General features: G+C 45.2%; 1 protein-coding gene across 5 annotated transcripts in view; it reads right to left on the bottom strand.

Moving 5' to 3' along the window:
- Positions 1–13,922, bottom strand: part of CASP7 (caspase 7) — a 42,540-nt gene that overhangs the window by 16,759 nt on the left and 11,859 nt on the right. For 3 of the 5 annotated variants that reach the window (XM_040255027.1, XM_040255026.1, XM_040255028.1), the window contains one exon: positions 6,004–6,087. The exons of the other annotated variants lie outside the window; for them this stretch is intronic. In XM_040255027.1, coding sequence (XP_040110961.1) covers positions 6,004–6,087 — 84 coding nt within the window. The remainder of the gene's footprint in view (positions 1–6,003; positions 6,088–13,922) is intronic. 5 annotated transcript variants of the gene reach the window in all.

The raw sequence follows: 13,922 nt of genomic DNA, 5'->3' as shown, positions 1-13,922 counted from the left end.
GTATGCATGTAAAGATACACACTTTAAAGAAAATACTTTCCATGGTTCTAAAAAGTACCTTAAAAATGAATATGAAATATGATTCTCATCCCAATTAAATCTCTTAAGGGAGGTAAGGACAACTTCCCTTTCTTACTCTTTCCCCAAAAAGAAGGCTGAGCACCAAAGAATTGCTGCTTTCCAATTGTGTGGCCAGAGAAGACTCTTGGAGTTGGAGAGTCCCTTGGACTGCAAGGAGATCAAACCAGTCAATCCTAAAGGAAATAACCCTGAATACTCATTGGAAGGACCGATGCTAAGGCTGAAGCTCCAATAATCTGGCCACCTGATGGAAACAGCTGACTCATTGGAAAAGACCCTGATGCTGGGAAAGATGGAAGGCAAAAGGAGAAGAGGGCAGCAGAGGAAGAAATGATTGGATAGCATCACTGATTCAATGACATGAACCTGGGCAAACTCCAGGAGACAGTGAGGGACAGGCAGTGTTGCAGTTCATGGGGTCACAAAGAGTCACACACAACTTAGGGACTGAACAAGAACAACAACATTCTTCCCCTAAACTGAAATCTCATTTTCAAAATGAACTTCAGATCTGCTTCCTCCTTCTGGATTTGAGTCAGTCCCTATTCATTTTCCTCCTAACCCAAACAGGTTTTTGTTAAAAAACCTATTGTGAAACCCAGGTCTTTCTCTACCAAAGATGTGTATCAAAGACTGATTATCAACTCACTCCCATCGAGTTCATCTTGCCAAGAGGCACCAGGGAAGTCCCGCTAAGAGGCACAGGCTTTGAGAAAACTCCACCTGTAGCTTAAGTCTGGGGAAGCAAACCCTCACGATTAGACTATGTAACAAAAGACAAGTAAGAGGAAGAAACGATCATTGAGAAGTCACCAGGGGAAAAAAGCCAGGGAGAAACCAATTGGACTGGACTTTCCTGGTGGTCCAGTGGTTAAGACTCCGCCTGCCAATGGAAAGGACATGGGTTTGATCCCTCCTTGGGGAAGATTTCACATGCCTCCTAGGAGAAACTAAGCCCGTGTGCCATGACTACTGAGCCTACACACCTAGAGCCTGTGCTCTGCAGCAAGAGAAGCCATGCAATGAGAAGCCCTTGCCCTGCAACTAGAGAGAAGCCCTCACTTGACTCAATCAGAGAAAGTCTTCATATAGCAATGAAGACCCAGCCCAGCCAAAAGCAACAAAAAGCAAAAACCAAAAAACTAAAACACAAAACCCAAGTGGACTAAAGACTGTTGCCTATGGATATATTCTGCATGAAAGAGTCCAAGAGGCTAGAGTCTACCACCTACTAGTTGTGAGGCTTCAGGCTCCCTCTTCCTGGGGATTATCTAGCTCCCTTCCACCCCATTGTCCTTCTTGTGCCATCTCTCCCACTCTGCCAGTTACTGCTGCCAGGCTGTGGCAGAGACATGAATTGAACACAGCCTCACACGTAGGAAGGGGACTGACTCCTGAGAGGGGCTTATGTTAGGAAGCCCCAGTCGCTGATTCCGCAGGACACAGGACAATCATTGTGCTTAAGTCTTTCTTTTGTGTCTGACACCTAACATTGTTTGGAAATACTTTTGGACAAGTTCTCTTTCATTTTTTTTCCCCTCCACTGTTCCCATTTCCAATTTTGAAACTTAATAATAGCAAGTCTCCTTGAAAAGACCTGGCTGGCAGACCTAAGTTTATTCAATTAGCCACTCCCTCTTATAATAACCAGCAGGGCAAGTATCAAGATCCAATTTGGTCTCTACTTCCTGGATGGACTCTAAAAGAGAGGGTCTTGAATCCAAATCAAACAGTATTGTTAAAAAAGAATAGGGAGGCTCTCTCTGTCTTGCTGTGGCATGATTTCCAATAAGTACCGTTAAGGGAAGAGCAAAACAAAGCAGTAGAACAGTGAGAATGCTGTGCTACCTGTCAGGAAAAATTAGTATCTCGCTTGGATTTGCATAAAGAGACTCCTGCAGGATGATACACAGGATAAATCCACAGATTCTGGGACTGGACTGCTTGGGTTGGAAACCCTGCTCCAGCACATTGCTGAATGATCGTGGGCAAGTTACTTTACCTAACCTCTCTGTGCTTCAGTTTCCTTATTTGTCAAAACAACAATAACAGCCTCTGCCCCAAAGCTAGTAAACAAGTTAATACCCACAAAGCACTTAGAACTGTGTTTGGCATGTATGGCACCCGACTCCACCCCTGCTCTTGCCTGGAAAATCCCATGGATGGAGGAACCTGGTAGGCTGCAGTCTGTGGGGTTGCTGAGAGTCAGACATGACTGAGCGACTTCACTTTCACTTTCCTGCATTGGAGAAGGAAATGGCAACCCACTCCAATGTTCTTGCCTGGAGAATCCCAGGGACGGGGGAGCCTGATGGGCTGCCGTCTATGGAGTCGCACAGAGTTGGACACGACTGAAGCGACTTAGCAGCAGCAGCAAGCTGTAAATAAATGTCATTATTATTACTCATGTTATTTATCACATGTATGCCTGTCAAGTCTCTTTAGTCATATCTGACTCTCTGCGACCCTATGGACCATAGCCTGCCAGGCTCCTCTGGTCCATGGGATTCTCCAAGCAGAAGTACGGAGTCGGTTGCCACGCCCTCCTCCAGGGGATCTTCCCGATCCAGGGATCCAAACTGAGTCTTACCTCTCCATCTCCTGCAATGCCAGGTGGGCTCTTTACCACTAGTGACACCTGGGAAGTCCATGTTATGTATTAAGTAGCATCAGAAGTGATTAGCTGTGTTCTAGAGGCCAAGGGTAGGATAGTAGGAAGGAGGAAGAATTTTGACTGTATATCTCTTTTTGTATCTATGAATAAGTTACCTATTCAAAGATTTTTAAAAGTTATTATTTACTAGTTAAAAACACTTGCTGCAAATGAATTTCAAGATTGGGTCTGTTTTGAACATCACTTTTTTGAAATTTTTGGATTCATACTTTTTTTGTGCAATTGTTGAGAGATGTCCCTGAATACCCCATTTTTCTGTTTTCTACTGCAATTTCACCTCTTTCCCTAACTTTTTAAACTTCTTCCTCTATGTGTCAATAGTAACAACAATAATAAATGTAGTTCTACTAAGTACCACTTTTTGAACACTTGCTGCTTTACATATTATATCTCATGTAATCTTTACAATAACTCTATGAGGCATTAACCCCATAACTCATAGAAGAGATTGCATTAACTTGTCCAAGATCACAAAGTTAGACAGTGGCAGTGCCCAAGTTTATTCTGTGGTCTAACACCTTATTCCAGGGTTTCTCTGTTAAAACAGATTCCCAGGCTTCGCCCTAAATCCAGGCTCTGATCCCCAGGCCTGGGTGTTTTCTTGGAGACACTCACACCCTCTGAAGCCTGAGGGCCTCAGCACTAGTCTGGACTCTTTTGACCTTGACCTTTCACTCCTGTCTCTGCTCTTGCTTTAAGCCTCTTGGTTACTTCCAGAGCCAGTGGAAGCAGAGGTCCCAGTCCTGGGGGGTAGACCAGTGCCTCTCCCTCCTAAACAAGGTAGGAAGCACCAGCTCGTCCACCCTATCAAATGCCACTCTTCACAGGGCTGCAGCCTTTGGGCCCCTTAGCTCTGGGCCAGAAGGTCACAGGAGATATGCCTCGGGGGAGCACCGCCTTGTGGAAGGCACCCTGGGCCAGCAGCATGGCTATATTTGGGTTCACGTGTGGGATTTATGGCTCTCCGTGAAATCTGCAAGGTGACAGAGGTGACAGCTGAGCTGAACATTAAACCGAAATAAACAGCAACAACTGAGACACTTCCAGGAAACGCCTCTGTGCAAGCAAGGCCATCCTGATGTGCCCGTGTTTGCACAACGTTTGAGCGAGTCTCCAGCACTGCCTTGGTGGCCTCATAACTCATATCAGCACAGTGTGGGGAGGGCAGCTCTGCCATCCCAGCGTTAGCAGCTCATAAAATTACTGTCTGGAGATCAATGGCCGGACCCAAGCAGATTGTTAGATAAACAACTGCTGTGGGACAGAATCATAAGACCTTCAAAAGCTCCAAAGAGATTGTACTAATCCATCAGCCAAGTGCACAGAGATGAAGGTGGTCTGGTCCACACCTCAGCAGGTTCTTGAAAGGTGGGGGGCCGGGGAGGGAACAAATAGGGTGATAAGAAGCTTTCAAGGATCCAGATTAAAAACTTCTTCAGCTGACTATCCTCCCCTGAAGATAAGATTTTCTAAAGTGGCTGTTCTTGTCTTCTCAGGTTTATTTAGCTTTTCTGCAGGAGATGCTACCACATGTGAAAACAGCTACTACACAGACCCCAAGAGGTGGACACTTGCACTTTGTTCCAGTACAAATCAATGGAAACCAACCCTTCTCCTGAATCTGACAAATGGCATAAATGGTGGAGGAACTACTTCAGATATCCCCCAAGTCACCAGGAACAAGGATCATTGATATATTTTTTAAATTTATTTTTTTGAACTATAGTTGATTTACAATGTTGTGCAGCAAAGTGATTCAGATACACATATCTAAATATATATATATTCTTTTTTTCATATGTTCTTCCATTATGGAAGAATACAGTCCCCTATGCTCTACAGTAGGGCCTTGTTGTTCCATTAGTATTTTTAAATAGTGTTTTAATGCTTTAATGAAGTCTGTTAATAATCATTACCCACATTTGTTCTACAAAGTACAAATGAGAGGTATGAAAGGATCTAACAAATAAAGACCAGCCAGGGTACTTTTAAAGCCAGATTCTATGCCTTCCCCTTCTACCCTCCCCAGGCCCCATTCTGTCCCCTCCCTTTGCTGATTTTGTGCTGATAAACTTAGTCTCTAACTTGACCTTTCTACATTCTGAACACACTGCCAAGATTACTGCGCTGAGGAGAAACACCGGATTCTGGTTTTGAACCCTGCAGTTAAGTGCAAGGCTCTGATAAACCATTGAATTAAAAGTTCCAAAATCCTCTTAAAAGCTCATGTGTTACACAACTGGCTGCAGATTTAAAAAAAAAAAAACCCAAATCTGACCACAAAATCACCATGCTTAATTGGGGCCAGACAAGCAAGATCACAAGAGCCAAGAAGGCCTCGCAGAAGGACTGACTTAGGAAGTGCGTTCAAGTGCGCACTCAGATACGATGAGCAGCTAGTTTACAGAAGCAGGCTGGCTGACTATGGTGCTTCCTCACCATCCTTCATGCTGCCTGCTGTGGTGGTTCCTCGCTCATATGGGGAAGGACCACTGTCTTCAACTTCCAGATGCATTCTGGTAAGCTCAAATCTCTGCGAGGAACACAGCTAATGCCAGCACTGATTATCAGGAAGGAACTAGATAATTCTAACCTCTTAGATTGAGAGCCATTTTTCAGAACCTCAAATTTCACAGTACACAGCCAACTCAGTCATTTCAGCAACATCAAGAGGCAAAGAATTACAACCAAGCTCCGATGGTTATTTATACAAAAAGATTTCCTTGAAGAATCCACAGTCACTCGTACCAGAAAACATTATAGGATAAAAATACTGTGCCTACTTTACAAAGAAGTAAAAAACCTCAGAAGGCACACAATAAATTTTTATAATACACTCGGCACAAGTATTATTTTCCCCATCACCGGAGTGAATAAATACAGGTTTTATCTTCTTACAGATCCCCTAGGCTGCTCAAAATGTGAATTATACCTTTCTATATTTGGAAGGGAATATATAAGCACCCAAACCCGCTCCTATTTATTTTCTAAAGTGTCTCCATGAATAGGATTCCCAGTAGCTCTGTTTGCAGACATTCATCAGCACCAAAGTAAACACACCACCAGGCACACAATTCCCTAGGGCTGCTTCAATCGGAACCAGAGCTCTGGTTTTCATAGCTGCTTTGTCTAAATATTTTTGCGATGATTCATTCATGTTTCAAGATTTAAGGAGAGGGCATCCCCAGGTTGGGACACACCAAGGCACAGAATAAGACCGACAGGAAGGAAAAGAGTGAAGGTGGTACCTCATGTCTCCATCCGAAAGCACCCCCCTCTGCATCAGAACTACGCTTCGCCCTGCGATGACCGGCAGCGAGTTTCCTTCTTCCCTGAAATAATAAAAACTCAACATGCTCGGAGCTCAGCAGGGGCAGGAGACTGGCACAGTCCGCCCGGCCCTGAAGGCCTGTGACTGAATCAGCAGTGAACTGCACGCTGGACTTTTCCACAGGACCATTCACACTGGGGCTGGGAACATCACACTGGCCTCCCCCTTCTCTGCTGACCGGCAGAAATGCCCAGGCTCCACGTGGCTGCCTCCTCCCCATTCCCGGACGGCTCCCTAGAGGAAAAAGTGACTTTCTAGGAACTTGGGGTCCCAAGGGAAAACCCACACACTTCCACGAAGATGCAGCCAGCAGCACCATCTATAAGAGTGAAAAACTAGAAACGATGAGGCAATGGCTGAGCAAGGGACAGAGGATAGGGAGAATAAAATACTACACAGCTATTTAAAGTGATGAGCACGCAGATGCAGGCAACCCACCGAAGTGCCAAATGCACAAAAAGGTGGCAAAACAGCACACACACGAACTGCGAAAAGACGGAAAATTTTATGTGAGTGAGTGAAAGTAGGAAGTGAATGTGTGTTCCATCAGAGTTCAAATTCATTACGGTTATTTTTTTCCTTATCAAGATACTCAAGATAGTACTATAAGTAATAAAACAAAAGACCACAAGCACCTTAATTTTCAAAAAAGGCACATAATCACTTTTCAAGGGTCCTGAAAAGAGCAAATGGTTCAGGAAATGACTACCCTTTTCCCATTTCACTCCTCCAGATGCAATGAGGAAGAGGCGAACACGGAAAAACCCACATTATTAAGCAAACAGCTCAGCAGTGCTGTTCTCAATTTCCTGGTTCAAGGTCACAGTCAGTGACAGGTGTGAAGCTGATGAAGTCGAGTTACAACATCTGCTCTCCTGGGCAAACCTCCTAATCACTTGCCATCCTCAGGTTTGTGAAGGAGAGGAAACTGGCTCCATTCCTTCTGTGAAACTACGTTTGCAAAAATACACTTACATTGGGAAACAAAGTCAGTTTAAAGTCAGGCTAAGGAGAAGAATTATCAGCCTCAGTATTTCCAACTTCCTCCTTTAAAAAAAGAATAGAGACCTCTGGCAATAAAAACTGATAAATGACTTAAAAAAAATCATTCAGGGGAAATAAGGACTGAATTCTCTTTAAATAGCCTAGAACAAAGTGGGAGACACAATGGTATCTGTATTGTGGCTGCAGGCTCCAGAACTGAGAACAGCTCAGACACTTCATTTTGATTCTCTTACAAGCACTTCATCTACCTTTTCCACTTTCAGCCGTGGAGTTTACAGAGTCATCTTACCAGCTGTAGGCCAGATAGAAAGCCCTAAGCACCAGTGAGCTGGGGTTTGATCATGCAAGGCCATAATGCATATTTCTTACTGTGACTACAAGTTCCCTTGAGAAACAATGGGTCTTATTCTCATAGCACTTTTCTATTACTGGGCTTCTGTGCTAACGGTGTTTGAAAAGTTCTATTACTATTTACCTGCCTTTCTCACTTTTTTTTAAACCTCTTGTTTTGTCTTGGGGTATAGCCAATGAACAACGCTATTCAGGTGAACAGCGAAGGGGTTTGGCCATACATATACATGTATCCATTCTCTCCCAAACTCCTTCCTCACTCTTTCTGTTAACTTTATAGCTTTGTTATTTCTCTTCTAGAAGAGCAATCATCTATACATGTAGAAGTTACGGCTTTAAAGTTTTAGACTGCCTGATCATGTTTCAGAGGTGTGGCTCGCTGCTCCTGAAACGGTCACATGGCCCCCTTTATCAGAAAGCCCATCGCTAGCCCTGTTGAAATGCTGTCTGTATACCATCCCTCAGCTGAAGTGAAGCAGAAAGGGAGCAGTTTCAATGAAGAATTAAATTTGCTGACCCACTTGGGTGGAAGAAAAAAACCGCCCCGCTGGTGGATTAATATGGTTGAATAGCTCGATGCCACTGCACTTGTGGATGGCACTTGATGTAATGACCCCAAGTTAGACCTGGGTCTTGGTCTTGCTGGGTGACTGTGAACAGACTTTACCTCTCTGGTCTTCACTTTCTTTGATCATTACAGAAGGGGAACTGGATAAATTACCTTTCAAGGAGTTCTCTGCTTTGAAATTACGGTTCTAAGATTTCTCCCTCATCAGGTCCTTTAATTCTCACAAACAACCCAGTGGATGGTATTGATATTTCTACCACACAGATGAGGAAACTGAGGCTCAAGAAAGCCAAAACATTTGCTCTAGTCGCTCAACTAGAGTGGGAACCAAGGGCCAGGATCTGAACCTGAGTTGTCCAACTCTACACCAGCACAGCTGTCATTTGAAGCAACACCATCACTGCTTCAACTACATCATTAAACCATGATTACTCTTTATATAAAAAATTGGGAGACAGGCCTCCAGTATTCCAGGGTCTGAATTTGAAGGCTACCTTTACTGAAAACGTAAACTGCCTGGGTTTATTTTAAAGTTCCTTTTCTCTTAGGGCGCTTGGACCTGGTCTCTTTCAATCAACGAGCATGACTGAATGACTTTTGCTTAATTAGGGACACAGTCTCTGGAATGAGTTAATGTCTGCTTTGTCCCTTCTTTTCTCCAATCCGCCCATCCCCCCTCCAAACCAGGCAGGCCACCTGGATCTTTCACACAAATAACACTTTTTTAAAACAAAATAGGGACCTGTTTACATATAACACTTACTGGTGGAGCAACTCAAGCTGCAGCCCAGGAGAAAGAAGGATTACAACCAAGTGCTATTTATGAAACATACTCCAGGAAGGACAAAAGTTGGACCACAGAGATGACACAGAGGGGAAAGCCCATGGGATCTGAGCCAGAGCCTCAAAAGTAGGGAGTTTATCAAGCTTCAAAAACAAACCTTTTCTCCTGCCCTCCTCACTCAGGAACTGGAAGGATAAACACACCCCTTGGCAGGGACACCCCCGGCTCCACCAAGGCCCCGGGGAAATTTGAGAGCCTGTGCAATCTGTTTTCTGCGTTTTTAATTTCCTTTAATAGTGACCTTGAGCAGAGCTCGGAAAGGAGTCTTTGATTTCTCAGCTACAGTGTTGCCGGGAGGGGGTATCTTCCAGGCTACTGGGCAGGGCTTGGTTTTGTATCCGACATGGCTTCCAGGGGTGCCACTGGGACAAAACGCACCCTGTTCAAGGGCCTCCACTGAGACCTGTGCTGTGTGGCCTAGCCTGACCATCACTCCCCTGCGGCTTTGCGCCCCACCCCCCACTCCCCGCCAGGCAGGCTCTTCCAGTCCCCTGATAACCCACTGTCAATTCTCTGACAAGTCCCTCCTCCTCCAGCTTGCCCCCATCCTTCCTTTCCCAGCCTCATGCAGCTCCCAATACTCTACAATTCTGTGAACAGCTCTTCCCGGTTACTAGCTATTTCAGCTGTGCCTAGATATTCATTAAGAACTTGAGTTTATATCCAGAGCAGGGACCACATCGTTAACACGGATGGCGGGTAACCTGGGCTAGGATCTAGGGTTACTGTTAATATCAACAGAGATCCTTCTTCCAGTGCTCAGATGACATGAAGTCTTATTCAAAAATGATGGCTCATAATGAACATAGATGGTACACACACAGTTGTCCCTTCGTATCTGAGGGCTATTGGTTCTGGAACCCCTGAGGATACCAAAATCCTTGGATGCTCAAGTTCGGTGTTTAAAACGGGGTAGTATTTGCATATCGGAGAAGGCAATGGCAACCCACTCCAGTACTCTTGCCTGGAAAATCCCATGGACAGAGGAGCCTGGTAGGCTGCAGTCCATGGGGTCGCTGAGAGTCGGACACAACTGAGTGTCTTCACTTTCACTTTTCACTTTCATGCATTGGAGAAGGAAATGGCAACCCACTCCAGTGTTCTTGCTTGGAGAATCCCAGGGACAGGGGAGCCTGGTGGACTGCCGTCTATGGGGTTGCACAGAGTCGGACACAACTGAAGCGACTTAGCAGCAGCAGTATTTGCATATAGGGCTTCCCAGGTGGCAACAGTGGTAAAGAACCTGCCTGCCAAAGCAAGAGACCTAAGAAATGAAGATTCAATCCCTGGTTGGGAAGATCCCCTGGAGAAGGGAATGGCAACCCACTCCAGTATTCTTACCTCGAGAATCCTATGGACGGAGGAACCTGATGGGCTACAGTCCAGGAGGTTGCAAAGAGTCCAACATGACTGGAGCGGCTTAGCACTGTGTGCATATAATATAGGCATATCCTCCCTTATACTTTAAATTATCCTTAGATTACTTATATAATACCTGTTGCTGCTGCTGCTGCTGCTGCTGCTAAGTCGCTTTAGTCATGTCCGACTCTGTGCGACCCCACAGACGGCAGCCCATCAGGCTCCCCCCGTTCCTGGGATTCTCCAGGCAAGAACACTGGAGTGGGTTGCCATTTCCTTCTCCAATGCATGAAAGTGAAGTCGCTCAGTCGTGTCCGACTCTTAGCGACCCCATGGACTGCAGCCTACCAGGCTCCTCCATCCATGGGATTTTCCAGGCAAGAGTACTGGAGTGGGGTGCCATTGTTAAAACAATATAAATGCTGTGTAAATAGTTGCTGGCACTTTACAAATCCATTTTGCTTTTTGAAACTTTCTGGAACTTCCAATATTTTCAATCCACAGTTGGTTAGATTCACAGGTACAGAACAGAGGGCACACAGCACTTACTTCTTCTAACTCATTTAAAACAATTTTTTTATGGAACTTTTTCTATTTTTATTTTAAAAATTTCTTGGAATATAGTTACTAAGTCCAAGCATTTTACTAATTTAAATTTTACATTCTAAATATTTTTACTTTGAGGTTCTCGTTCTTTTCCAAGTATACTTCAGTAATCAGATAAGTAAAAGACATTTTAATAAAGTTTTGCATTTTAAGAAATATGAATTAAGGAACAGTCTGGTTTACTCTGGAGAAAGAAATGGCAACCTGGTAGGAGGACCCTGGTAGGCTACAGTCCGTGGGGCCACAAAGAATCGGATACAACTGAGCGACTTCACTTACTCAGGGCCCAATAAAATGGGCTTCCCCCCCATAAAAAAAAAAAAAAAAACCCCAACAAATAAAAAAAGAAAAAAAAGAAAATGGGCTTCCCCAATGGTTCAAGAGGCCTGGGTTCGATCCCTGGGTCCGAAAGATTTCCCCTGGAGGAGGAAATGGCAACCCACTCCAGTGCTCTTGCCTGGAAAATCCCATGGACAGAGGAGCCTGGCAGGCTATAGTCCATGGGGTTGCAAAGAGTCAGACATGACTGAGCATGAACGCAATGAAATGGAAATAAAACGATGCTGTCATGCCATCTAGTGGCAGTGAGACAAAAAAACCAAGACAAGTCTAGGCCTGGGACCACCTAGGTCACTGCGTCCATCCCATCAGACATTTGGGGGAGAAAGAGAGGTCTTTTTGTTTCCCGGAGTCCTTGGGGTTTCCAGTGGAGGGTGAGGGTCCTCAATTAGAGACAGATGGGGTGCTACTGCTCCTTCCACTGCCTTCAGTTCGGTTCAGTTGCTCAGTTGTGCCCAACTCTTTGTGACTCCATGGACTGCAGAACGCCAGACTTCCCTGTCCATCACCAATTCCTGGAGCTTGCTCAAACTCATGTCCATCGAGTCCACTGCCTTACCTTCCTGCAATTCTGACACCTAGAGAAGGGAGCTGGGGATGGGCCAGGAGGGAAGGTGCCTGCCATCAGCTGCAGGGAGCACCCAGAGCAGCAGCAACACTCCCACACCGCAGGCTGCACCCACGCCTCTGGCATGAGGGATGCAAAGTTCCCCGCATTCTGCAGAGGGAACCACAGAGGGGCTGCCACACACCTGCCAGACTTTCAGGAAACAACCAGTATCCAGGGCTGTGTTCAGGTCAGAATTAGATTTACAGCTATAGAATTACAACCCCAGTCAGAATCCGTAAAGCACAGAGGGTAAGTGTGGGTGTCCATAGGCCAGGTGTGATAAGGGACACTCCTCTTTGCTTTAGAGTATCCTGTCTTAATCACACTTGGAGTTTCACCCCATCATATACGAGGTCTCTGACACCATCCAAGTTTCTCACGAGGTTTTGGTCAGCAAAGCCACAGGCAGCAGGCATGGTCAGGGAAGCACTGAAAGGCAGCAAGTGCTGCCACAGTGCTCTCACTGTGACACTGGAAATAGAAAGGGCTTTACCCCTTTGCCGAGCTGGAGGGCTCAGTGGGCATGAGCCACCTTCAACACTCCCTGGGACCCAGGTGTCACTATCCTCTTGTCAACCTCTTCTCTGGCTTCTCCTTCCATTCAGTCAAAGTTTGACAACTTCTACCTCTCAGAAGCTCTGGAGGACCCCGTCCCGCTCCATCTACACCATCCACTCTGCCTGGGGAACTCCTAACCTGCTTCCTCTCCTCACAAACCCCTCTTCAGAGCATCCCTCTCCGTGCTGCAGCTTGGGTGATCTTGTGGGTTTCTGTAGGTATCATCGATCAAGTCCCTCTATGACTTAAACCCTTTGGTGACCTCCCCATCCTTAGAACCAATTCCAGATCCTTTCTGTGACCTGTAGACAACTCCTTCTAAAATCCGGCTCAGCCAATCTCCCCGTCCCCCATCTCTGCTCTGCCCACTCCTGACACCATCACACTTCAGTTACTGGTTCCATGTGTGGTTTCCCTACCAGAGTGTGAGTGTCTGAGGCAGAGACCACACTGATCATGTTGGTCTGCTTGCCGGATGCAAACCCAGGGCCAAACACAGGACCTGGCACGTAAAGGTGGCAACTGAGAGTGGTGGTTGAGAGCTCGGTTTGAGAGGCAGGTGAGTAGAGGTTCAAATCCTGGCTCTGCCACTAGTCAACTATGGGATTTGCTACAAGGGACTTACGTTCTCTCAGTCACTCCATAAATATCTACTGAATGGGACTTCCCTGGTGGCTCAGCGGATAAGAATCTGTCTGCCAATGCAGGGGACACTGGTTCGATCCCTGGTCCAGGATGATTCCACACGTGGTGGAGTAACAGAGCTCGTGTGCCACAGCTCCTGAAGCCCACGTGTGTAGAGTCTGTGCTCCACAACAGGAGAGGCCACTGCAAGGAGAAACCCACACACTGCAACCAGAACTACCTCCCAGTGGAAACCCAGCACAGCCAAAAATAAGTAATAAGTTTTTAAAAAATGAATCAACAAATGAAATAATCAACTAGTGACCAAAATGGTATCTCAAGTGGCTAATTTTAAAGATACTTTACTAGATGAAAGAAACATCTATCCTATTAAAGTTAAATAACAACAACAAAAATCAAACCAAAAAAGGGAGAAAAGTCACACATTTTACTTGAATTTTAACTGTCTCTTTGGTAGGTGGCTCGTGTATTATCTAACATATGGGTACAGGTCAGATCTGAGTGAAGGCAGAGAAAATAAGCAACTACTATTTCACAACCCGGATGAAGACAACATTAAATTGACATTTAATGTAGCTTGAATACTGTTTAGTAAGTCAACAATTATGGATGCAATTCATACAACTAAAATAAGCAGTTCAGAAGATGGAATTTAATTTAAATATTTTGCAAGGGTACTTACTGTTTATTTTGATAATATGAAGGCTGATGTTAATATCAGCCACACTATAAAAAAGATAAGGTCCCCTGGAGTAAGGGAATGGCTACCCACTCCAGTACTCTTGCCTGGAGAACTCCATGGATAGAGGAGTCTGGTGGGCTACAGTCCATGGGGTTGCAAAAAGTCTGACCACGACTGAGAAATTAATACATAAAAAAGGTATAGTAGACTAGAATATAGGTAATATCCAGGCTTATTTACCTTTCCAAAGAATTTAGGGGGGTAAAAAA

This window comes from Oryx dammah, unplaced genomic scaffold (assembly GCF_014754425.2).
Source record: "Oryx dammah isolate SB20612 unplaced genomic scaffold, SCBI_Odam_1.1 HiC_scaffold_14, whole genome shotgun sequence".
Classification (NCBI taxonomy): Eukaryota; Metazoa; Chordata; class Mammalia; order Artiodactyla; family Bovidae; genus Oryx; species Oryx dammah.
This window is presented reverse-complemented; position numbering and strand designations above follow the sequence as displayed.